Genomic DNA, 27,477 nt, shown 5'->3' with positions numbered 1-27,477 from the left:
AATCAATATATTAAAGTAAAAAAATATAATATTGTATTCATGCATGCACATTTATAGCGAAAAAGTATTGGTAGTTTTATAATCAGAAAGGTGATTATACTTTTTAGCTAATTCCCAAGAAAGGTTTGTAATAATACCAAAAAGTGGAATAGATTCAATATACAATGTATTAAAATCTAAATATGTTTAAAACTGCATTTATAATTTAAAAGATGCATGATATCCAAATAAGTGTGCCTAAAATTTCATTAGCTTATCTTAAACAAATTATAGTTTTTATAAAAAGATGTAAAAGAAAATGAGTATGAGGGATTTTTTTTGTTGGTTTTCAGATGCTTTTAAGGTTGTCTTGTGACTTTTGATCAAGAGAGAAATGGCAGCTTGTCGAGCTCAGTAAGAAAATGATTCTGATTTTATAGAATTGACAGTCATTTCCTAATGGCATTATTCTACCAGTGTATTAATTTCTCAGGAAAATTCCTGATCCTGGTGTAAATCCTCCAGCAGACTGTCAGATATTTAATAGGATATGTTATCTGAGTATCTCCTTTCCTACATGTCCTAGGGAATTTAAGCATGCAACAATATGAAAAGTAAAACAAATATGAAAAATGTTTCTCCTGAGGAAACTTGACCAAATTCTGCATGCTGTAGCCGCCTATATCATATCAAGTTAATCAACAGTTCTGGGTCCCGTTCTATTTCTTGTATATATAAACGACCTACCAGAATATTATCAATCCAGTAAACTCAGACTGTTTGCAGACGACAGCATCATTTACAAAAGCATCAAATCTAAAAAAGATTGTGATAGCCTTCAGGAAGATCTTGATGCTGCTGCAAAGTGGGAAGAAGACTGGCTGATGGCTTTCCATCCTGACAAGTGTACAGTTCTCACTGCCTCAAACAAGAAAAATACAATTAAACACGACTACATCCTTCACAGCCATACCCTAGAATCTGTCTCCTCCGCTAAATATCTTGTTATAACACTGCAATCCGACTTAAAATGGACCCAGCATACAAACAACATCATTGGTAATGCTAATAAAAGCCTAGGCTTTCTAAAAAGAAATCTAAAAACATCCATCACAAACATTAAGTCTCAGGCGTACCTAGCACTTGTCCGACCAAAACTAGAATATGCTTGTTCGGTTTGGAACCCTCATACTGCTGAACAATGCAATAAACTTGAGATGGTTCAACGTCGGGCTGCTAGGTATGCCTGTAATCCTTATCACAACACCAGTAGCGTTACAGACATGCTCAATACTCTAAATTGGCCTACCTTACAACACTGCAGACTTAAAACTAGACTTATAATGTTCTATAAAATTGTTCACCATATTGTCGCTGTACCATCAGAATTACTCATACCAACAGACAATAGAACCCGACAAATTCATCCACAAACTTACAGACACCTACTTACATTTAAAGACTGTTACAAATATTCATTTTTTCCATTTACTATTACACAATGGAATGTACTACCTCCAAAGGTAGTACTTTCTCCCAATATAACAGTTGACACCTACTGTTCTCTACAATATAGAACAGTAAACCTAGTAGTTATGTATATAGTTTTAACCACATGTCATGTTAGTATTTGTTTATTTTTGGCACTATTCTTTTGTAAATATTTATTTATTATTATCCTACGCATGCGCAACAGTTAGTAATCATCAAAAATCTGATGGATAACTGGATACCATAAGAAGAAGAAGAGGTCAGGAATAACCACCATTTGCTGCAGGGCTGCCAAGTCTCACGCATTTCATGCTTATTTGGCGGCATTTTCCTTTGATCTATTGTTTTTTCTCTTTGATCTTAACAATTCTGGCCAAAGCTCACACAGTTGCATTATTAAAAGTTGGCAGAACTGCCATTTGGTGGATTATACCTTAATTGACGTATAATCCACCAACTGACATATAATGGTAAAGACCAATTGGCGTATAATTCTTTGTTTTTCAAAGCAAATTATTCAAACAAAATGGAGCATTGTTTTCTCAAAACCATATTATTGTATGAAAACATGTCAAACATTCCTAGTTTAGTATAGTGACATGACATATTGCATTTAATCAATAATTGTATTTGCAGTTTCTTCTATTGTTATCTTGTCAATTCTTGATTGGCAAATTTACCACTAATCTCTAATTATGAGTACAACTCCACAGGTGAATGAAGCTCTTTGTTAATACTTGACTTTCATTATTAAAAGTCAATCATGGTCAATAGTACAGATGTTTCAACAACAGAATCATTGTACACATGCATTCTCAAGAGATGCAGCAGGCTTTGACAAAACTGAAACTTTCGGAGGACTCAATAATGGTCATAAAATAGGTTGTAAGTTGCAAAATGATGCTTCTATCTCACACTAGCATTTTATAACAAAAAACTTGCATTATACGTCAATTGGTCTATACCAATATATGTCAATTGGTGGATTATACGTCAATTGAGGTAAAATCCACCAATTGGTGGTTATTCCTGACCTGTGAATGTAGCAATCAGAGAATTCTCAGTCTTTCGTTCCTCTCAGATTTTACTATTACCTTATTATTGCAAGGATGCATGATATTGATAGGTATTTGCTGTATAAATTATTGATAAGATGCAATTGTTTTGGGTACTTTTAACTGCAAAAGGGTAATCTTGATGATGATTATTACTTAGCCACGGTAACCAAGACTTAGTGTCCCACAGACTCAGGGGTTCATTATATGGCACATCTAGACAGAAAATAATGTGCCAGAATGCATGTATGTGCCAACGAGTATATAATGCACTAGCCTTTTTAAAGGTGTATAAAAGACATTAAAAAATGTTTGTTCAGGATTAAGTACAAATGTATTTTGTACCATAAGAATCTGAAACCAAAATGGTTACATGCATACATTTTCTAGTAATTTAAAAACATCTAAGCAGTGTTTTCAATAAGAGCCAGCAACTGGCAAAATCTTCCGCTTATTTCGTGTATATTGCGCCGGCTATTAATTTATTGACAAAAATATGACGCGAAAATCGCATAGTCAGGATCTGTCGTACATCTTTTTTGTACTGACCTGTTCCGAGTCGTAAATAATACAATAGTAAACATAAACCAGTTTCAAATCTTTTGAGAGTTTGAAACATAGCAATAAAATATGTACAAATTGAGATTGAGGTTAACACAGATATTTTAGACAGCTCGTTACAAACTCAAACATGAAGAGAACGATCAATGACTACTTTCAGGGTGAGCCGGCTTTAAAGTAAAGCAAAGATAAGAAAGCTGGCTTAGTGTTTTCTTACATGTATTTTAAACTTGTGTGCATTTATGTATCATATTGTATAATTGCAGGAGTATAAAGTAAAATAAAACAGGTAAAATCAGTCCACTTCTGATGAATTCTAGTCACTTCGGCACCTGGCTAAATAGGCACTTGGTATAGTAAATTCGGCACCTATTCAAATATTTGTTGAATATATATTGTTTTCAGTTATTTAAGCATAAAGAAGGGGATGGCCTGAATTATTGTTTATTATCAAGTTCTTTTTTTTTTGTGTATTTTCTTCGGGCTACTTTATGTGTATTCAAGGTACGTTGGATATTTATTATGCATGTTTTAACCAGTTGATATTGATGACAGGGACTCATAGTTTGCCCTTTTATTGCTTCTAAATTTTTCATGGTTAAACAACAGCTTGGGTAATGGCTTCATTGTTTTTTATTGTAAGCTTTTGAAGAAAAAACATGAATAACTACCTGTATAGAGTTAAAACAACAAATATGTTAATTATTTGATTGATATAAATTATTTATTAATTAATTGAAAAGAAAACAAATCAAATCAAATAAAAAACATCAGTCATAGAAGTTTAAAAAAAACTTTAAACAATTTACTTGTGTATTCTAACTGCTTAATAACATAAGATTATTTTTAACAATGTAATGAACAAAATAAAATCCAACCCCCAAATTTTTTAAATAATTAAAAAGCAGAAAATGGTGAAAAATATTATTTGGTGCCAAACTGAGCAACTAAATGCCGAAATGACTTTAAATAGGTGCCTATCCGATCAGAAGAAGCAATTTTGAAGTAATTTTTTAGGGCCTTTCTGCTCTCAAAATGACTATTTTTCAATTTTGAGAGCAGGGAGGCCCTGAAAAATTACTTCAAAAATTGCTAAATCTCTTTTGCTGGTGGCAAAGCCCTGGACCCATTAAGAGCCTTAAGCGGCACCCAGACCCCTCACCAAAATGATTTTGCCTCCTATTCTTAAAATATTTCCCCTTATTTCAAAACTTAACGAAAACACTGCTAGGAGTAAATTAAATGTCAACATGATAATTCCTCATCCACTAATGTTTGCTTTTAATTTGAGTGATAAGATCAATATCAATAATATCTTATATCATGTATATACATATTCCCTTGCATTTCAAAAAGAGTCAACATATATAACTGATTATTGTCATATTGTAATGCATTTATTCCTGTCAATTGTTTAAAATGAGGAAACAGGTAAAGATAAATAAACATGTCCTGAGTAAAAATCAATAAGGGAGCTGCCATTTGATTTTTATGGGGGGCTAGGATGAAAAATTTTGTCCTGCATTTTTTTTTAATTGTAATCTCTGTCCTGCCTTTTAATTTTTCACTCTATTCCGTCCTGCCTTTTTTTTTTATAGTTTATTCTGAATTATTTTTACATAAATTGTCATCCTGCCTTTTTTTTTACTCAAAACTCCTGTCCTGCCTATTTTTTTAAAATTTCATCCTAGCCCCCCCCCCCCCCCCCCCCCCCCCCCCCCCCCATAAAAATCAAATGGTAGCTCCCTAAAGGTCATATTATATAAAAAAGAAGATGTGGTATGATTGCCAATGAGACAACTCTCCACAAGAGACCAAATGACACAGAAATTAACAACTATAGGTCACCATATGGCCTTCAACAATGAGCAAAGCCCATACTGCACAGTCAGCTATAAAAAGCCCCACAATGACAATGTAAAACAATTCAAACAAGAAAACTAACAGCCTAATTTATGTACAAAAAATGAACGAAAAACAAATATGTAACACACAAACAAACGACAACCACTGAATTACAGGCTCCTGACTTGGGACAGGCACATACATACAGAATGTGGCGGGGTTTAACATGTTAGTGGGATCCAAACCTTCCCCCTAACCTGGGACAGTTGTGTAACAGTACAACATAAGAACGAACTATAAAAATCAGTTGAAAGAGGCTTAACTGATCAGATGGATAAAAATACAAATACTACAAATACAAGTGGATGTGGCCGGGTACTTGTACATCCAAACAAAAAAAAGACACTTAGTACAGATCTGAGAGTACTCGCAGTTACTGACAGCTAGTTCAAAGCCACTAGCAACTAATAAAAAAAAAAAAATCATGCATCTAAGACTAAATTATCAATCTGTACACATCCAACATCCAATGGATTTAGTGTAAAGACATCATAAACAGTCAGCGAAAAACACGACCTTGTGCAATGCCAAGATACAGGTATCAACAGATTGTAGATCCATGAATGTGTATTTAAGGAATGACTGTAATATTTTTTCTGTCTATGAAGAAATAACATCAAAAATGTGGTGCACACTGAATAACCTGCATAGCGGGTTATTTTAAAATGTGCATCACATTTTTTTATGTTATTTCGAATAGACAGAAAAAATATTACAGTAATCCTTATAATTTAATTCTAAATTCCATTTTAAACCGGAGTAAACCATGAAAAAACGTTGATGACGTCACTGTCACATGACAAAACTATGTCTATGAGCTGATAAACAAAACAACGTCAGCCTATCAGAAGATGTGTTACATCCAAAATTAAATTATATGTATATAACAATAATATTTAGTTTGCTTTTAATTTACTGATAAAAAAATCAATATTAGTACCAATAAAAACAATATTTAATGATCTAATTACAGTGTTGAATTGGTAACCTTTTAGAATAAGTTTATTTAAAGGATCGATAAGTTTACCAGGATTGTTTCTAAATTTCCGGGCACGGTAAACAATATTGCCGTAAAAATGAGGATGTGCAATCCCGTTTGAAACAAGTTTTCTACAGGTACAACCAAACTTCAAAACCAAATCTTTATATCTGTGGAAGAATTTAGTAAAGGTTTTAAGTAATTTGTGGTAAAGAAATCCCTGGCTTAATAATTTACCAGTAATACAAAGATTACGTTCCTTAAAATCAAAAATGCACAACAGACACGGGCATAGCGAACGAGTTGTGAAATATAAACACCGTAAGATGGTGCCAAAGGAACATCACCATCCAAAAAAGGAAATTAACAATAGGGAACGAAAAATCGTCCCTTTTGTTGTAAATTTTAGTGTGGAGTTTCCTGTGTAAAATCGAAATATCTAAATCTAGGAAAGGACAGTTGTTACCGTTTAAATTTGATTTATTTAAAGTAAGTTCCTTTGGGTAAATTTCGGCAGTAAATTTACACTGTTTACAGATTGAATTTCTTTATCATGTTTATGTTCCTATTGATAATTAATATGCCTTAAAAAATATACACCAGAAGAATTACACATGAAAAAAACAGATCACATTATCCACCAAACACCATGACTCCTCCTAAAAGTACAGACTGAGACAAGAAACAAAGACCAACACATGGTCAAAATAGCCTGACATTCTGTCATTCTGAAGGTTTGTCAGACACTGGCAACAGTTGTTGAAGTATTAAAGCAGTAAACCCAAAATATTATACCCAAACACCATTCTTACGAATAAGTTTGATCTTACTTGTACAAATTAGGGTGAACCTCACTTTAATAACTGTTTAAATTCTAATAAAACATTTGGTATGTGTTTTCTTGTAAAAGAGTTCTATAGTATTCAGTCCCTACCAAAAAAGTGATTGCTTTATTTTCCTAGAAAAAGGTTAACCAATTTTACAGATTGAATGGATATATCAACTTTATAGAAGATATTTGGGACAAAATTAACTTTTAAAACAAAGTTTACCTAATATGTTTTTAATTATTGATTACCTGAGTTTATAAATACTGTATCATTTTACTGTATATACTTTTCATTTCAGACCGGCATTTTGTAGAGGTCCACATACACTCACTGTTCCAGCAGAATTATTTCAAGAGAACAGACAAAGGTTATGTGAAAGGTTAAAGGGTAAAGTTCTCAGTGGTACCATTGTATTATTGCAGGGTGGAGAGTCACAGACAAGATATTGTTCTGACCATGAACCTATATTTAGACAGGTAATAGTATACTGCAACTCAAAATCCATTATTGAGAACAAAATGAGACTTTTCCACAGATTCATCTCCTATTGGTCAATCTATTTAAACTTTTGTCAGTTCTATTGTCCCATTGAATAAATACAATAGCTATTGTTCTCTGTGTAGTTTATTCACTTGGACCTTTAAATTTCTTCTAAGAGAAATCCATCACTCATTGATTAATTTACCTGAGTAAAAAATATTTTCTAAAAGATGAAAATACATGTTTTAACTCACAAAACTGCATGTGATGTTGTATTTATTCATTATCAATAATATATTTTCAATCTGTTCAAAGTAAACAGTGATTCAAACAATAAAAGTTGATTACTGACAAAATTTGCAACATTAAATGTTCCTATTGAATTTTTTTTTTGTGTTTGACAAATAAAAACTGGAAAATGATGATGTTTAAATTAAGGCATTCTTAAATGTATTCTATAACTATACAAAAACAAAAAAAATGCAAATTTCTATAGGAACAATGCTAAAAAATTTGTCAGAAATCAACTTTTTATGATTAAATCAGTGTTTGTATTGAACAGATTGAAAATATATTATTGATATTGAATAAATACAACATCACATGCAGTTTTGTGAGTTGAAACATGTATTTTCATCTATTTAGAAGATATTTTTTTTACTCAGGTAAATTAATCAAAGAGTGATGGATTTCTCTTAGAAGAAATTTAAAAGTCCCAGTGAATAAACTGCACAGAGAACAACAGCTATTGTATTTATTCAATGGGACAATAGAACTGACAAAAGTTTAATAGATTGACCAATAGGAGATGTCTCTGTGGAAAAGTTTCATTTGGTTCTCAATAAGACACTAGGAAAGGAAGTAAACACATACATCAGGTTATTTTCACTTTGTGTTTTGCTTGCAGTTTAGGTTTTAGAAGGAGCAATTAAATTATCCTGACCCTGTGTTCACCATTCATGTTGATCGTTAGTGCATTTAGATTGACTGTGTAGGGTTAATTTTCTGTAAAATGCCAACCACACTAAAATGTCCTGATAAAGAACATTATATGCGGTACCAAGGTACATGTATAGGCTTATGATTTGCTTAAAGCAAAAGGTGGAAAATGGCACATTATCTTTTTTAACTGGTAAAATTTATTTCTTTTTTCCAGGAATCTTATTTCCAATGGGCTTTTGGAGTGGAAGAACCTGATTTTTATGGTGCCATCGAGGTGGATACAGGAAACACGATATTGTTTCCTCCCAAACTTCCAGATACCTATGCTGTTTGGATGGGAAAGTAAGAAATTTATAAGATAACTTATTTTATAATGTTCTTTATTGAAATGTCAATACTAGCTAATGCTTGATGACATAACTTGTGTTTGACTTAACTAAGTTGTGAAATAACAGAATTTTACCAAATTTAATACATAAAAAGGCTCATTGCAGGAACATTTAGCTAAGTTTATGTAGAGCAGATGCTTTGCTTAAAATATTTCTAGCTTGGAGTAGATAAACATAAAGTTAAAGAAAATCTTCGACATGAATTTCTAAACAAAGATTGGTCTATATACAAAATTTCTTAGTCATATTTGTGTCAGCTTAAATTTTGAAAAATTTCGCCACTGCTGAATTTACTTTAATCCCAAAATAGAACTTTCAATATTCTATGTAAGAAAATGTATTTATATATTAATTCTGAAAATTGGAATTATCATGAAAAAAAAACCATTTAATTTTTGTCCAATATGGTCCTGCTTTAGAAGTTATACTTTTTATAATCCAAAATAATCTGTTTAAAGAATAAACTATGATGATTTTTTTTCCTTTCTTTTATAAAAAAATCAAAAGAAAATTCATTCAGGGTTCCACAGAACCCTGTGTTTGACTGCAATTCCTGCTGTCAGTATAATCATGATAATAGTGGAATGCCAAAAAAAAAAGTCCTTTTATCAGTTAATTATGTAATGATAAAACAAATTCAAACTTTTTCTTCAGAAGCTATTTCTTGATGATAAGAAGCTCTTAACAAAGGTTTGACAAAGTCATTGATGTCAGAAAAAATTAACCTTAGACTGTATGTAAATGTTAACTGGATCATCTATCATTTAAAAAAGAAATATGGAAAAGATATATTTCATTTGTTAAATTTTGTTTCATCTGTTATTTCTTAATCATTAAAACTGCTGAAAACAAAATGTAGGATAATTTTGTCTTGATTCCTCAATTTTCATCACAGGTAAGCCAAAATCAAACAATGAAAAACATGAACATGAATTGGAAAAGATAAAAAAAATCTTAATGATTATCAGGTTATTTTGGAACTACATATAAACAAAAGGAGATGTGGTTTGAAGTTAAAAGACAGCAACCTAACTGTATTTTCAGATTACTTACATGCAAAGACTTCAAAGAGAGATATGGTGTTAATGAAGCCCATTGGTCATCAGATGTAAGTTTTATACTGTTGTGATTTTGAGAGGGAATTGACAATTTTTGTTTTAGGGACATTCTATACTGAAGAAATTTAACCTTTCATCTTGTGAAATAAATCTAATAAGACAAAAACATACGAAGTGAATAACAGGAAAATTTGAAAGAATATTACTTAAATTGTATTTCTGAGTGGTTTGAATTGACAAAAACATACGAAGTGAATAACAGGAAAATTTGAAAGAATGTTACTTAAAATGTATTTCTGAGTGGTTTGAATTGATGCCCTTAGAAAAAAAATGAGGAAAATATTCATATAATAATTTTTCTACAAAAATAAAGGAAAATATGAATCCAAGATTCCAATGTCTAGATTGCACAGAATGTTTCTAAAACAATAGAGAATGGTCTATATTAAATGAACATTTATATGTACTGTGCATTTCATTATTATTCATGAGGTACCAATTTTCATGTATTTCACAGGTAATGTAAATTCAGAAATTAAGCAATATTTTTATTATTGCAAAAACTGCGATTGATTTCTCATAAATAAAAACTTGTATTTAAAAGTTGTATGACATTGTTATTTGTGTGCAGCCTCTCCTGAAACTGTAATTAATTAATCTCAGATTTTTGTCCATTGTTTAACAACCATGACAACCACAATTATAAATGAACAAAAAAATTATGAATTTACAGTTTATGTGAACCACTAAGTTTAGTGTCCCTAAGAATTATACATTTTATATAGGCTTGTATGCAGACTTTGGCAAACCCCCGAAATCGTAGTATTCACCAGAAATACAATTTTTTCTCAATCCACATAAATTGATACCCATGAAAATAAAGAAATTTACATTTTTAAGAAATATAAAATGGAGAAATGGGGGAAAATATTTAAAGAACTTCTAAATTGGAGTTGCACAACTAAAATAGGTGTACAAGCTTTCTCTGAAAGTGAAGGATTGAGGTTGAAAACTGTAGAAGTTGATAATACATGCAGTAATCTTTACCATCTTTTGAAAATTTTGTTGAAAATGATTAAAGTTCCTTTGTTGTAATACATGTAATATGGAGAAAATTCTTTTATATCTGTGTATAATTTTGTAGACTGTGATTTGTATTTTACCTATTGGCCATGGCTTTGTCTGTCATGATTTTAGATTTTATGGGGTGTTTTTTGCCCTTTTGTATCTTTTTACCTAGAAATTCTTTTGAAAATATATGTAGGACTCAAATCTATGGTGGGTTCCAGATCTATGGCAGATTCCTAATCTATGGTAAATATGACGTCATGCCATCCCAAATCTATGGCAGATTTTTTAGAATCCTAATCTATGGCAACTTTTTAGTTTCCTAATCTATGGCGGGTTTCTAGTTTTCAAATCTATGACAAATTTTCTGCAAAGGTCGGACTAGTCAGTACATATCTGACATGTGATTTCTATGTCGAAATGTCCAAAGGTAGCGACAGAGCTGCTTTTAAGTAAAAACCAGTATAAGAAAAACGGATTAGGATTATTACCATATCCATAACTGTTTGTAAAATGAACACATACTTTAGGGTTGAAATCATGTGCCCCGGAAGAATAAGTATTTCCTTCTCTGTGCATGGTACCTGTTTGACTCTTCATTTAACCAAGTCCCTTAACAATACAAAAAGCAGTTTGAATTTTTAACTAATGTCGATTTGAGCGCTAAATAATGTAAATCTTTTTTGACTGATGACGATTTAAGTCCTGTAATGAACAATGACTGGCCTCAAACACGTGACTTTCTAAAAAGAAATCCTTATTTCTCTACCAGCAGTTATTCGACATATTTATAGCGGAAAATAATATTAATATCTATTAGAAATATATGACATAATCAGTATTTCCAAATCTCAAGAAAGATTATTTGCTACAATAGTACAGGTAGTCACTGTTATATAGCTGACAAAATACTTTACGTTGTGTTACTTCTAACAGAAAATTACAGAGATCATAGGGATACAAAAAATAACAAAACAGCAAAAACGCAAACCAAAATACACAGTAAAAGCTCGTACAATTAAGGGTGAGGGCAACACCAGCAACACGAAAATAAGAAAACAAGGGTAGAAACAAACACACTTTATTTATTGATTAGGATCCTTGCAAACTTGCTTTTCTATCTTTTTCTTTTCCTTCTGTATAACAACACCGTCGTTGTCAGCGACAGCTTCGACGTTACATGAAGTTATTTAATTGTGACGGATAATTACGTAATATCCAAATCTGCCATAGATTTGGAGAAAACAAAAAACTGCCATAGATTTGTGATTTGTTTGGCGTTTGTGACATCATATTTACCATAGATTAGGAATTTGCAGGAATTTGCCATAGATCTGGAACCCACCATAGATTTGAGTCCTACATATATATTCACTGCTGTTTTATTTCAGATCCCCTCAGTACTAAAGGGAAGAAACCCAGCAGTTTTGTTGACGTTGGTAAGTCTGTGTACACATTTAATGTTCACTGTTTGATTTTTCTCTTTACTGAATAATTTAATCAAATTGAAAATTTAAATCTTGTTACAAATATATTTATTTCATTATGATAAAAAAATTTTTTTACATACATAGGTAGATTGGGTGTGTTCCCCATTTTGGATTGTAAATTAACAGAACACAATTGGTCAAGATCTTTAATAAAATATACAAATTTTGACAGAGGAATGTAATTCATTTGAAAGACTTTTTATTTAAATGAAGAATATTATGTGTTTTATCTTATTATTGCAAGATTTTTTTAAAAATTCAGAACATTTTTTTATTGGATTCAATTATTTCAACTTTGCCATATAAGGGAGATATCTCAGACAACCTTACTTTTATAAAGGAATGAGTAGGGAATTTACCTATTTTATTTTGTAGTAAGAAAACAAGTACCATGACCACAATTTTTTTTTTCTGATAAAGATAAGAAATGCCTTAGGGGCAAGCTGAAGCCCGACTCCAAGTGCAGGATTTTCTAGCTGCATTGAAGACCCATTGGTGGCCTTGTGCTGTTTTCTGCTCTATAGTCAGTAACCCATACTTTTTAATATTTGTTTGTAAAAAGCATTATATAAACAGCATTTTGGCAAATTACTAAAAAATTCTATTGATTTTAAATTTAGAACCCTGACCTACCTTAAATGTAGAATATTATTTTCTAGAATGGACTGAACACAGACAGTGGTAACTATAGCAGAGAAGCAGCATTTGATGGAATAAGTCAGTAAGTTTATTTTGAATTGTATTGATATATTAATCCTTATAATTTTTCATTTTAGTTACTTTTCATTATCTTTATGGATGTTCACTGTTCAGTAGAATTTATTTGATTTGGCCAAATAACATTAGCAGTTAATAGACTAAAATTTGAATTCCATCAATTTCCATCATATAGCATTAGTTTTCTTTCAGCAGATTATACAGTTTTCATCATCAACCTGAAAAAAAATGATTTCCTCTTACAGGGCTCACGCTACCAGGCGACTAGGGCGAAAAAGTCGCTTTCCCGTCCGTCACTTCGCTTTGCCTGACCCTCAAAAGCAAAAACAAGTCGCCCTGTGGTTTACTATACTCGCTTTCAGTCGCTTTCGTCATCGGCAATATTCAATTTTTACGAAGACGATGAAACAGCAATTTTTCATTGAAAAGTAAAGAAATTCAAGGCATAAACGATTTATTTTCTTCGGAAAAGAGGTTAAAGCATTGATTTCAAAGTTGGTGGCATGTTATTTCATAAAAACAATTTTTTATCACTTCCGCCAGTTCGGGTACTTGTTACTCGGGATTATACATCAAATCATTCTAACTTTCGGCAAAATAAGTTGTTACTTCATTAGAACTTGATGAAATTTGCCTGAAGTAAATTTGTTGTCCTTGTATTGCATTAAAAACATCATATTCCTTTCCAAATAGCGTATCAAACATCGTTTATTTTTAGTAAATTTTTCTTCGTCCACCATTTAAATTTTTGGGCATATTATTGTACAACTACAGATCGGAGTTGGGATTTCATTGGAAACGGACCTGCTATGACCGAAATCCCGATTTTTACGATAATGACTACGGACGCATGAATGGCACTGCTGACAGAGGAAAATTGATCCCAATAAGAAAAATTATGCAATCCACACGCATTAACATACTTTTGGTTAGATCTTAATGTATATATTTCCATGTATATGCATTGTTTCAATTTATAAGTTAAGTTGCTCAACTCTGGGACTATTACACTAATATAAGTATATTATGTCCAAGCTTAACTGTTAAATTTATATATCTTTTTAATGAGAAATACTCAGTTTCATGAACAAGATAACAGAGTAGTTTTTAAATTGATATAACAACTTTTTTTTCCTTTTTGATATAAAAAAAAATCTTTTTTATTAGTGCCAGATATTTAATTGTTTTTTCTGAACAGAGGACTCATATGATTGTGCAACTAGATATGATAAAATTAAACAACTTTAAATTTGAACAGTTACCTTAATTGTATACCCAGGTACAAATTGAACAATATAAAAAAAATAAGATACATATGGCCCTCAATGTATTATAGTAAAAACCAAACATTGTAGCGCCGCGAGTGAACAAGCACTTCTCTTTCAAATCTCACCACTTCTCCCTCTCAATTTCAAAAAGAGAAGTCACTTCTCCCAATGATTCTGAAGTAGTGTGAGCCCTGCCTCTTATACAAATTCATAAAGATTGCAACTTGACTAGTGCATGCATGATGCTTGTGTATATGTGTACGTCATGTACGTATTTTTATGAAAATTATCAAATGAAATATTTCAATATTTCAGATTTAAAGTAGATAATAAAATTCTTCATCCAGAAATCATGGAATGGTAAGTGAATAAATAAAGATATTAAAAGTTTAATAAACACAACTTTTAAATAACAGTTTTATACTGTTTATATGAACTTTTAAAATGTATGATATTCAAGATTCTTAGTAGGTCTTATTTTCCTCTTGGGTTGTAATCCCTTGATCTTTGATGGATAGCAGTCTCATTTCAAATTAAATCACATTTATTTATGTCATTTCAACAGAAAATAAACAAGCAACAATCAACCAATCATTATATTTCAACATGGATGATGATGTGTTATTTTGATCTCGTTTTTTAACATTTGAAAAAAAGTTAAGAATTGAAGAAAATTATTTACAAAGGATATCGGAACTATTCTCAGTTTCTTATTTGAAGACTTGTAATAGTTCAAATTGAGAAATCCAGCATAACATATCAAAATTTATACACACATTGACTCACTGTCACCTATTTTTGACATTTTTACCTATTATGTCTGTTTGTTTTGTTCACACATTGTTGTCAATACATGTATAATGGAATTTTATGTGACTGTCATACAAGGGAGAGGTTTAGCTAGCTTTAAAACCAGGTTTAATCCACCATTTTCTACATAAGGAAATGCCTGTACTAAGTCAGGAATATGACAGTTGTTTTCCATTTGTTTGATGTGTTTGAGCTTTTGATTTTGCCAATTGTTAAGTTTTCCGTTTTGAATTTTCCTTGGAGTTCGGTATTTTTGTTATTTTACTTTTCATTTACTGAATTATTGACAACTTAACTTAAAATTTGCAGTATTCTCTAGTAATTAACATTGAACTTGATCGTAGCCATTTTTTTAAGCATGGAAAGACAAAATGTTGGTTGCAATATATATTTGATTTCCATTTTTCAGTAGAGTGTTCAAGTCAGACAAGGAATTAGATGCTTTGAGATATTCCAATAAAATTAGCAGTGATGGTCATAAAGAGGTAGGTGAATACAATTCAATACACATGTTCTGGACCATATTAGTATTTGGACCTTACACATATGGTCATGACATTATCTGTATATACTCATATGGTCCGACAATATGTGTATTGTTCGGGTAATTAAGATGATGAACATTGAAAAGGTTGATTGATAGTTTCTAAAAGTGAAATTTTGACTTACCAGGTATTGACTTACCTGGTATTCAATCATATGGTAATCATTGTTACAAGTTAGAATTATAGTAAAATCATTTTTACATGGTTATTATTTATTTGTCCTTACCAAACACAGTATGTCGAATTTGGAAAATAACTTCAAGAAATATCTAAACGAACTGTAAAACAAGAATTACATTGCGTAACTTACAGAAACTTTGGTCATTAAACCCTCCTTTTCTTTATTAAATTCAAATTTCTTAAGTATTTCAAATTCTATTAGTTATTTTATGTGTTCTTGCTCCTGTTCACACGATCTTAAGATAACAGTAAGATCAAACAAATAGGAACAAGAACACATCAGTTTTAAAAATGAAAATAAGTAGAGATTTGAATAATTTTTATACATCCGCAAACAATTTTTTGGGATCGTATAATGGTATGATGTCGTCGTTGTCTGCGTCGTCCTCGTCTGTGTTGTCATCCGAAGACACATTGGTTTCCGGACAATAACTTTAGTTTAAGTGAATGGATCTCTATGAAATTTTTTAAGAAGGTTCAATACCACAAAAGGAAGGTTGGGATTGATTTTGGGGATGATAGTCCTAACCGTTTAGGAATTAGGGGCCCAAAAGGGGCCCAAAACAAGCATTTTTCTAGTTTCAGGATAATAACTTGTGTATAAGTATTTCGATTGCTCTGAAATTGTACCACAATGTTTAATACCACAAGTAGAAGGTTGGGATTCATTTTAGGGGTTATGGGGCCAACAGTTTAGGAATTAAGGGCCAAAAACAAGCATATTTCTAGTTTCCAGACAATAACTTGTGTGTAAGTGTATGGATCTCTCTGACATTGTACCACAAGGTTCCATATAACAAAGGGAAGGCTGTGATTGAGTTTGGGGTTAATTGCCCCAAACATGTAGGAATTAGGGGCCAAAAAAGGGACCAAAACAAGCATTTTTCTAGTTTCCAGACATAACTTGTGTTTAAGTGTATGGATCTCTCTGAAATTGTACTACAATGTTCCATACTACAAAGGAAAGGCTGGGATTGAGGTTATTGCTCCAAGGGGTGTTTCAAAAAGTTGGAAGGGGGGGGGGGGGATTTTTTTTCCAATTTTTTTAAGGGATTCATATTTTTTTTTTCCAAATTTTTCAAATTTCGAATTTTTGAAAAGATTCAAGAAGAAATCTTCAATTGCACAGTATTGCGCAATAGATTTGTAAGATCTTTGACCACATTTATTTTGTGTCAGAAACCTATATTATGTCAAAAATTTGATCACAATCCAAATTCAGACAGTATCAAGCTTGAATATTGTGTCCAAATTTGCCCAAACTGGTCAGGATTCGACCTCTGCGGTTGTATCAGGCTGCGCTCAGCGAAGCATTTTATTGTTTCTGAAATGATTATTTAAACACTAAGAAAAAAGAAAACAAGTTCCATCCCCAAAACCCGTGTGGTTTAACTTACAATTGAATAATCTTTATTTTTTCTTACAGATAATGAAATCTATCAGACCAGGAGTGTATGAATACCAGATGGAAAGGTGATTTATCACCCATTATTTTACCCAGAGAATTGGTATCTTATTGGTCAGGTCAATTAATAGTTATTGTGGAATGATAACATATTTTTAACACAAAAAATTGTTAAATAAAAAAACCTAACATATTTTTCACACAAAAAACTGTTAAATCAAAAAACCTATCATTCATGTATGTTTTAAATTGACAGAATACACTACGTTAAGCTAAGGGATAAACTCTCTCTATATATCAGTGGAGCTTTTCAGTATCAATAGATCTCCATCTTGTCAAAACATCTTTGGTACATCCAATATAATTGAGTTTCCAATACCTGACATGAGGATTTACTTGTTAATACATTAATCATAGGATTTATTGGAAAATTGATTGTAAGAACTGTTCAAACTTTTATAATTCAACTGTAGAAGTTAGTTAAAATATGAAATTCAGCAAGGAAAAAGTGGTATGGCAAATCTCACCAAAATAAATCACTTAGAGGCTGAAAAGGTTTACAACTATGTATGGAGACCATAAAACAACACTCTGAAGTCCTCTAGAATTTGTTGATTTGTTGGTCTTCAGTTTTTTTGTGATGTTTATATTCATGAAAAAGATAAAAATACAAAAACTAAAACTAAAATCAAAAGAACTTTAAAAGAATTAATAAAATATAAATGACCACATGCAGTTTCTAATGTTTTTAACTTGTAAGAGGGATTTTTGCGGGTAAAGATTGCACAAATGTAATCCAATTCTCTTTGCCATTGGCTGGCTAGTAAGCTATCAACTCTTCTATTCCTGTGTTTTGCTGGTATAGAACTCATAGCAGTGAGGTGTTGGTTCTTTTGATCTTATCAAAGCCATGTTAAGAAATGTTTTAATGATATATGCTAGGATTTCATATTTACAAAATGACGTTTGTAAATGTTTGTATTACGTTTTTTGTCAAGAAAATCATTTTACAATAAATAACCCAAGTTGCAGAAAGTAGTATGCATTGTATGAATCTGAATGTTACACCTACCTCACAAGTGTTTACACCTACCTCATGAGTGTTTACACCTACCTCACGAGTATTTACAAGCACTTTGATTTTAAATTGTCTTTTGTAGAATTTCTTCTATTGTTTTAAATTCTTGATTTCAGTTTATTCAAGCATTACTGTTATTTTAATGGTGGAATGAGAGGTGAAGCTTACACTTGTATTTGTGGGACGTAAGTATTTAATTTTTCACTGTTTTCATTTCAGTCTGTTTAAACATTATTGTTATTTCACTGGCGGAACAAGAAATGGGGCTTATGCTTGTGTTTGTGGATCGTAAGTACTGTGCACAATTACATATGCATGTAGACTAAGTTTTCATTTAAAATACATAATGATAATAAAGTATTAGAGTACTGTGGGTTCACTATTTTTCATCTAATACCAATTATCTTTGATTTCGTGTGTATAGATAAACAGAAGTTATCTATTTATAGTATATATGCAGGCTTTTGCGAAACCACTGAATCAAATCTTTACAAAAATACAGTTTTCCATTGGGGCCAAGTGGTCCAAGTAGTCAAACTACAATATCACTAGCCTGTCAACAATGAGGTTATGAGTTCAAATCCCCCATGTGACTGGTTCGCTCGACACCATTCTTAATTAACTAAGATTGTTAGTTTTCCTACAGAAGGTTAGTGGTTCTCTCCCGGCACCCTGGCTTCCTCAACCAATAAAAACTGACCACCATTATATAGCACAATAGTGCTGAAAGTGGTGTTAAGCACCAATCAATCAATCTCATTACCATGGGGATTATTTGGCCCCGTCCCCTCAGTCAGGGTCTATTGACTTTGAAACTTTTCATAGATTACATGTATTAGTTTGTGATTAGGTCAATTTATGGGGAACCACTAGTGGTAGGTCAGTGATATTTGGTATGCAGTTGTATAAGCATTGGCATATCTCATTTCCATGGAGATTATTTGGCTCCGCCTCCTTAGTCATGGTCTGTAGACTTTGAAAATTTTGCTAAGTTAACATGTATTAGTTTGTGATTAGGTCAGTTCAAGGGGAACCATTAGCGGTAGGCCAATGTTAATTGGTGTTCAGTTGTATAAGCATTAGCACATCTCATTTCCATGGAGAATATTTGGCCCCACCCCCTAACTCATGGTCTATTGACTTTGAAACTTTTGCTTAGTTTACATGTATTAGTATGTGATTAGATCAGTTTAAGATGAACTGCTAATGTTAAGTCAATGATATTTGGTATGCAAATTTATTGGCATTTGCAAGTATCATTTCCATGGAGATGATATAGCCCCACCCCTGATCATGGTTCATTGACTTTGAAACTTTTACATAGTTTACAAGTTAATTTTTGTGTTTAGGTTTGTTTAAAGGGAACGACTTATGATAAGTCAATGGTATTTGGTATGCAGTTGTATTAGCATTGGCACATCTCATTCCATGGAGATTGTTTAGCCATGTACCTTCAGTCATGGTTCATAGACTTTGAATATTTGCATAACTTACATGTTAAAGTATTGCTATTTTAATTTCAACATTTGCATTATCAAATTACAAAAAGGCGAGACATATCTCTGTGATAACAGTTTATTGCGTTTATATATCTAACCATCTTACAATCTAATCTGTTCCAAAAATCATACTAATTTTTCTTGTTGGCATTAAATTTAAATGTGGTAGATAGTATCTCTACCATAAGATAAGGTAAATGCTATATTCATTGTTGACAGATCTTGATACTTGTGTCTGTGAACATACAAGTAGGGATTTTCTTGCTGTATTGAAGACCCATTGGTGGCCTTCAGCTGTTTTCTGCTCTTTAGTCGGGTTGTTGTCTCTTTGACACATTCCCCATTTCCATTCTCAGTTTTATAGTGTGTATGGTTGCAATTATTGCTTCTTAATAATAAACATTTCCTTTACTACAAGTACATTTGTAGATTGTTAAAATGAAATATTTTCCAAAATACAGTGATGATATTCTTTATAGATATCCTTCCCATGAACAAACTCTAATGAAAATTTCAGTGGGACAATTCTTGAAATGAACAGAGTTTAACTGTCAAACATAGAAGACTTGAGAAAAAGTAGGAGGCATGTGATTCTCTAACCTGCATTTATAATTGTTCAAATGACCCTTCTGGTGTTTGTTCCGTATATAAATTTTAAAAAATGGCATCCTCAGAGAAATAAACCTTTAGGGCCATAATTCTATTTTTTCACACTTGACAACATGTATAATATTAAGAAGTAATAGTCAGAGTTTTGCAGAGGCAACACCTGAACATCTGGAAAACAAATAGGTAGTGTGTCCATTTTAATTGTATATTTCAGTGGAGATAATGGTTCAGTATTACATTATGGCCATGCAGGAGCCCCAAACAGTAAACTGGTACAGGATGGTGATATGTGGTAAGTCAGTCATCAGCTACAATTATATCTTGTGGCTATATATGATACTACAAACACTGGAATTGTAATGATAATTATGTCATACTTATGATATTCTTTTTTTTTGAGATGTTCTTTTTCCTATAGAATAATTGTTGCAGCTTGAAATTAAGAACTGGGTAAAAGCTGCATTATTTCAAAATTTGTTTCTTTATGAGTCACATATAATCTTTGGAACAAGAAAGCATGTGTTGTCGTGCTTAGTGTATACCCACCTGCACTTCAAAGTATCAAAAAACAGGAAGTAGGTGTCTGACAGATCCGAAAAGTGCTCACACATAACAACTTGTCACTGTTAAGCTGCTGAAGTCATTCTGTTCAGTAGTTTTTGTTGAAAATGTGATGAAAACATTTGTTGGAAGAATAAACGGACAGACCAATGGCTGGATGGACAACATGATTGCAATATTAGTTTATAAATTGGAGGCAGTATTCATGAAAATATCTTCTTTCTAATTAATGTTATGTATTTTATGTAATTATTTTCATTTCAGTTTATTTGATATGGGCTGTGAGTATTATTGCTACACATCAGATATCACATGTTCCTTCCCAGCCAATGGAAAATTTACAGAGAGACAGAAAGGAATATATGAAGCTGTATATAAATCTAGTAGAGCAGTAATGGCAGCTGTTAAACCAGGTAAAGTTTCTCCTCAAGTCCTAAAAAAATCAGGAAAAAACATTTCCTTGTTATCATTTCTTTTCCTAAAGATAATGCTATGAATATTTGAATTAAGTTTTGATTTTTTATGGCTTTGGGTTAATTAAATTTTATTATTATAATTTGTTTAAGACTTTTTCTCTTAGATTTGTCATGAAAAATATTAAATTTGGATTGCAGGTCGTTTTGATGAACTGTTTTTTTGTACCCTGTGTTTATTTATAATGAAGGGATTTCTCATGTTTTCAGAATTTGATAAATAATTAGACCTTCAAAAGATTCAAGAATTGGTGTACTATCGGCTCTTTTGCTCTTTTGCTCTTTTTATTTTTTATCATTCAAGTCCTTGGATGAGTTATTCTTTTTATTACATTGCCTTTTAATGCAAATACAAGGACCTATGGTATATCTTTTTCAGCACATTCTTACTTTGTGTAGATGCAACTTTATTGTCAACACCTATTGTTTTGTATGACATCAGAGAGGTGAAATTACAGGATTTATTTCATCATACACATGATAATTACAGGATTTATTTCACATGTAAAAAAAATCAGTTTATTTGATTCGAAAAAATCAGAATATTTCATTGCAACCAATGTACTTTGTTTAAAGAGTAAATTAAAGTCAAGACTTCTTCTGTGAACACAAACAAAGATTCAGGCTAAATAGTAAATATATGGGTATAGATGAAAAAGGCTATACTCAGAAATAAGGTATAATTTATTTAACAATACAGATATCTATAAACTTGCTATCATATTTAGGTGTTTCTTGGGTTGACATGCACTTGCTGGCAGACAGAACACATCTAGAAGAATTGAAGAGGCTTGGTCTGGTTACAGGAGATATTGATGAGATGATGAAAGTCAGACTTGGTGCAGTGTTTATGCCACATGGTCTAGGTCATTTTATGGGACTAGATACACATGATGTTGGAGGATACCCAGAGGTATTGATTCAATTCTTATTAGAAGAATAAATTTAAAATTAGTTTTTAACTGAGTGATAAGAGACTTAACTAACAGACACAACTAGAATATTGTTACTGTGAGATATGTCTAAATCTCATTAAACTAATGAAATTTAATAAAATCATACAGTCTTTGACAAACAAGATAAATACCAGTCTATTATTCTTGATTTCAGGGAACAGAAAGAAGTAAAGAAGCAGGCTTAAAATCCCTGAGAACAGTACGAACTCTAGAACAAAGAATGGTTCTCACCATTGAACCTGGAATTTATTTTATTGATGTGGTGAGTATTTGTATATATGTTTTCTGGTAAAAGTACATATGGATAAAAGGATATGTTGGATATACCTAAATGAGACAGAACACCAACAACACAAAAATATCAAAAAAGACATCTAGAGGTCAACATAAAGTCTTCCTCTTTTTCATGTTGGGGCCTTTTATAGCCAACTATATGGTATGGGTTTTTCTCATTGTTGAAGGCCATAAGGTTGCCTATAATTGCTTACATCCACTTCATTTGAACTCTGGTGGAGGCATAGGCAATCATACCACATCATCTTATTTTATATGAATATCAATCTCTAAACCACCATGAGTCTTGAAAAGTTATGAATAAATGCATATTTTAGCTTTGAACTGATATTTTGACTCATTAACATAATCAAAAAGTCTCAACTCTATAAATTAGTATATTTCCAAAATAAATTTAAAAAGTTAGTTGATAAACATAAAAATAAATCTTTATAAAAATACAGATTTATGGTTGAAGGGAATATCTTTCACCTTTAAATAAAAAAAACTAATTGTCAGGTTCAGTGGAATTTGTCGTTTCCATGTTTGTCTGTCTGTACCTGGTCCTATTATACACATATTTGTACCGATATCACTATATTACTTTCAACCAAAGAATTTTTGGCTTCAGTTTTTGTTCATGATAGCCAGTTAAACCAAGTTTAAAAAACTAAAGAATATTGAGTGTAGGTATTGATCTTTGACAGAGTTCCTGTTTACATTGGTCTTAGTTAAGACATGGTTTTACTTAAGAACAAAAACTTAAATACAAAATAATTTATTAGTTTTTCCAGCCTATTCCCAAGTTTTAAAAAGTAGAGTGACAATTGTTATTTCCACTTAGATATTAAACTCCAGCAGGGTATATAATGTTGTAACTTACAGACCTTTCTCAATAGTATATGTCCTATCTTGATAACTAGATAGATTATAACCAAAATTTTGGCTGTTTCAAGTTTCAAATCTTTCAATCATTTCATTGCAAACTTTCACAGTTCACTTTTGAATTCAAAGATCCTCTAACTGTCCTATAAGTGTACAAAGTATAAACAGTAGTGTGGAGTTATGGATTCATTATTATTCCTGGGATACCAATATGTGGGTATATTCCTGGGATACCAATATGTGGGTATATTCCTGGGATACCAATATGCGGGTATATTCCTGGGATACCAATATTTGGGTATATTCCTGGGATACCAATATGTGGGCATATTCACGGGGTACCAATATGTGGGTATATTCATGGGATACCAATATGTGGGTATATATTCACGGGGTACCAATATGTGGGTATATTCCTGGGATACCAATATGTGGGTATATTCACGGGGTACCAATATGTGGGTATATTCCTGGGATACCAATATGTGGGTATATTCCTGGGATACCAATATGTGGGTATATTCCTGGGATACCAATATGTGGGTATATTCGCGGGATACCGATATGTGGGTATATTCGCGGGATACCAATATGTGGGTATATTCCTGGGATACCAATATGTGGGTATATTCGCGGGATACCAATATGTGGGTATATTCCTGGGATACCAATATGTGGGTATATTCGCGGGATACCAATATGTGGGTATAGGTAAACCACAAATTTAAATATTCTACGAAGTACAAATTTTCTGTAGGCTTGAAAGCAGATTTTGGAAAAACCACGAAATCAAATATTTATTCACCAATCCTTGAAAATTGGTATCCATGAAAAGAAATAATTCACAATATTAAAAACCAATTGTTCAGAGAACAATTGAAGGTTTTTCCACCAGTAAGGATCTATTTTGATATGAAATATTAAAATTTGGTTTTAAATGTCAATTCCAGAGTCAAATGACAGCTTATTGTACGCTGATTCCAAAAATATATGGTCTCTATACAAAAAGATATAAATAAGGGAGATAATTTTTTACTTCCGGTTTGAAAAAATGTCATGTCTGGTATTGTTTGATAGTTAACTTGACACTGATTCCAAAAATATATTGTTCTATATACTTTTACATTAATTTAATACAAAAAATAGCTACTTCCGGTTAATAAATGGTCACTTCTGGTTGGCTTTTTCAAGTTCAAATGTCTTGCAACCTAATGCAAAAAGTCCCATGGCTTTATCATGTATACTTATGAGGTAAAAGCAACAGTCAAAATCTAGAACGTTAAATTTACCTATGACCTTGAGCTCAATTTCATGGTCATAAACCAAGGACCTCAAATCAAAAGATCCTAGGTCTTAATTATATATGATGAATGAGTTATATCACCATAAGTGTAATTTTAAATAAAATAGGGGAGAAAACTCCCATTAAATGTCTCCATACGCTTTCAACTCAAATTTACCTGTTACGACATATGGCAACTAACAATTCTGTAAAATATTTTGTCGATATCTAATAAGATTTCTGAAAATTAGTGATAAGCCAAAATCAAAATTTTGAACATGACCTTGACCTTTGACCTTGACCTCATTTTCATTTTTATGGACCAAGGACCTCAATTCAAAAGGCCCTAGGCCTCTATCACTTATGGTTTTCCAGTTAAAAATATATTTCACTTATATTAAATACAAAAGGGGAAATAACTCTCATATGGAATCTCTATACGGCTTCCGTCAAAATAAAACAGAACATCCTGAGGATATAACGAGCAATTTGGAAAAATAAATTTGTCGGTTTCCTATACGGTTGCGAAGCCTTAGAAATAACAAGAAAAACAGTGATCAGGGAGATAACTCTTATATGGGAAAGTATTCGGTTAAGCGGTGTCAGTTTCAAAAGCGTATAAACTGTTCGATATCATATTCCAAATATCTAAGCGACATCTTGCGAAACAAAAAAAAGTGAAGGAAAAAAATTAGGCGGAAGATAAAAAAAAAAATAATATTAATCAGAAGAAAACCTAATTACATTTTATTCATTCAATGTCATAAACTAGAATTTTATCTATATTCTTCCAGTTATTGGATGCAGCTTTCAATAATCCCGAACAAGCCAGGTTTTTAGTACGGGAAAGGATTGACAGCCATCGAGGCTTTGGAGGGGTAAGCTATTTAATTTTGTTAATATTAAGTAAAGAAAAATTCAAAGTACATTACCTTAAATAACAGCTAGAAGGTGTCATATAATCTTTGTAGTAAAACATTTTAGTTTGCATGACTGTATTTGATTTGGTTTTGGAAACACACTAAATGTAGCTACTATTAATCAATTTATATATAATATATATGGTGGAATTGTTCCTTGGTAAGATACATTTTCTGAAAAACATTGTAAACTTATTTATAATATGAATGCTTGATTTCCCAGGTAAGAATAGAAGATGATATAGCGATTACTGAGGATGGAATGGAACTTATGACATGTGTTCCTAGAACTGTGGAAGAGATCGAAAGATTAATGGAGGAGGGCAGGAAACAGCCACCAATTCCTCTCCCACAGGACATGAAAAAGTGATCTAAAAACTTGATATATCAAACTGTCTCATAAGGACAATAAACAATGCAGCAGTAAATAAACTATGTAAAAATGTAGTCCCTTGTCAGTTTTCTTGTGGGCAATGGTTTGCTATATATAGAATTTATTTGTGATGTAATGATTTAACTGTACCATGATCTAACACATACATTGGTACTTGATAGACACAATCAATTTATGCTTTTTATTTTATTTTTTAAAAGCTTTTTTTTGGTTTTTGTCTTAATGAAAAGTAAATACAGTTCAATGGAAATCATTTTTGGGATTTAATAGCAATAATATTTTAGATTTAAATTCCATGCAGTAGATTCTCTGCTGGTTTTATCAGAACATTTTATGTTATGATTTTTCCTTTCAAATATTCCAATAGATGGAAGATATCGTTCAGTTGAATTTTCTGTAGATCTCAGCAGAATTTAATAATGTTTGTATTATGGGTGTATGGTACTTTTTTATTCACACACCTTTTCTCATCTACTAGTAATTTAAATATTGATTTATTTATGTTTTCTTTACATCACATTATCATATTATATGAATACAACCCAATCAATATTTAAATGTTATACCATATTGTAAAAAGTATTACATGTTATTCTAGGCAGAAGTTTTAAATTGCCATTATAGAAAATTCTATCTTACATGTATTTGGTTATAATAGTTGTATATGTCAGATAGAAAAAAAAATTAACGTATTGTTTATATTTTAGATTGATTGATTTATGGGTGTTAAATGCCACTTTCAACACTACTGTGCTTTTTCGTGGCAGTCAGTTTGATTTAAGAAGCCCACAAAAATACAAGATTTCATAAGTCCTTGAAAAGCAGTATGTCTACCTTCAAAAATTAGGGGTTTGATTTTGATTAATTCTTTGTTGATAGAATATTTGCCTATAAAATTTAATATGATAATTTCATGTTTTATGATTTTTTTTCTGCTATTAGACTAAAGATCTATAATTAAATCATATATATATATCCAAGATGATATTAGTTTTGAAAGTATTAAGTTTCTACTAACTATATCTAATTTTAAATAAAATATTTTTCTTTCAGTCCTGACAAAAAAATATTTATTTAATTCAATGCATTTTTTGCAATAGAAAGAATGCTTACTTAATAACTCAATTAAGTGTGATGATCTACAAGTTATTAAACCCCACTTATTTATTCTGTATCAAAAATGAAAACCACTAAATTCTAAGTTGTCGAAAGTGCACACTTCTTGAATAAAAAAATTCACAATGTTAACATTACCATGAAAAAATGTAAACAGCTGTATGCAAATTATAAACGTCTCAAGTGCCATATTATCATATTATCATCAGTATAATCATCAGTATATATTTTATATTAAGATCCTCCTCACTGTGATATTAAAATAAATATTTCATAGTT

The 27,477-nt window shown here is 31.5% G+C and overlaps 1 protein-coding gene across 2 annotated transcripts; it reads left to right on the top strand.

The window, feature by feature from the left end:
• The first annotated feature begins 329 nt into the window (after positions 1–329).
• On the top strand, positions 330–27,477 carry LOC127701599 (xaa-Pro dipeptidase-like). 2 transcript variants are annotated; one of them, XM_052205553.1, is made up of 16 exons: positions 330–393; positions 7,099–7,276; positions 8,437–8,564; positions 9,656–9,719; positions 12,129–12,176; positions 12,887–12,948; positions 14,528–14,572; positions 15,432–15,507; positions 17,174–17,220; positions 18,450–18,518; positions 20,553–20,630; positions 21,164–21,312; positions 22,101–22,285; positions 22,483–22,590; positions 25,563–25,646; positions 25,912–27,477. In XM_052205553.1, exons 1-16 carry the CDS (start codon positions 374–376, stop codon positions 26,056–26,058), a joined length of 1,488 nt encoding a protein of 495 aa, XP_052061513.1. In that variant the 5' UTR covers positions 330–373; the 3' UTR covers positions 26,059–27,477. The 2 variants fall into 2 exon arrangements, with proteins under 2 accessions (XP_052061513.1, XP_052061512.1); XM_052205552.1 differs by lacking the exon at positions 18,450–18,518 and adding an exon at positions 18,347–18,415.

The sequence above is a fragment of the Mytilus californianus genome, unplaced genomic scaffold (assembly GCF_021869535.1).
Source record: "Mytilus californianus isolate M0D057914Y unplaced genomic scaffold, xbMytCali1.0.p SCAF_5, whole genome shotgun sequence".
Taxonomy (NCBI): Eukaryota; Metazoa; Mollusca; class Bivalvia; order Mytilida; family Mytilidae; genus Mytilus; species Mytilus californianus.
Note: the sequence above shows the minus strand (reverse complement) of the source record. Positions and strands in the feature narration are given on the sequence as shown.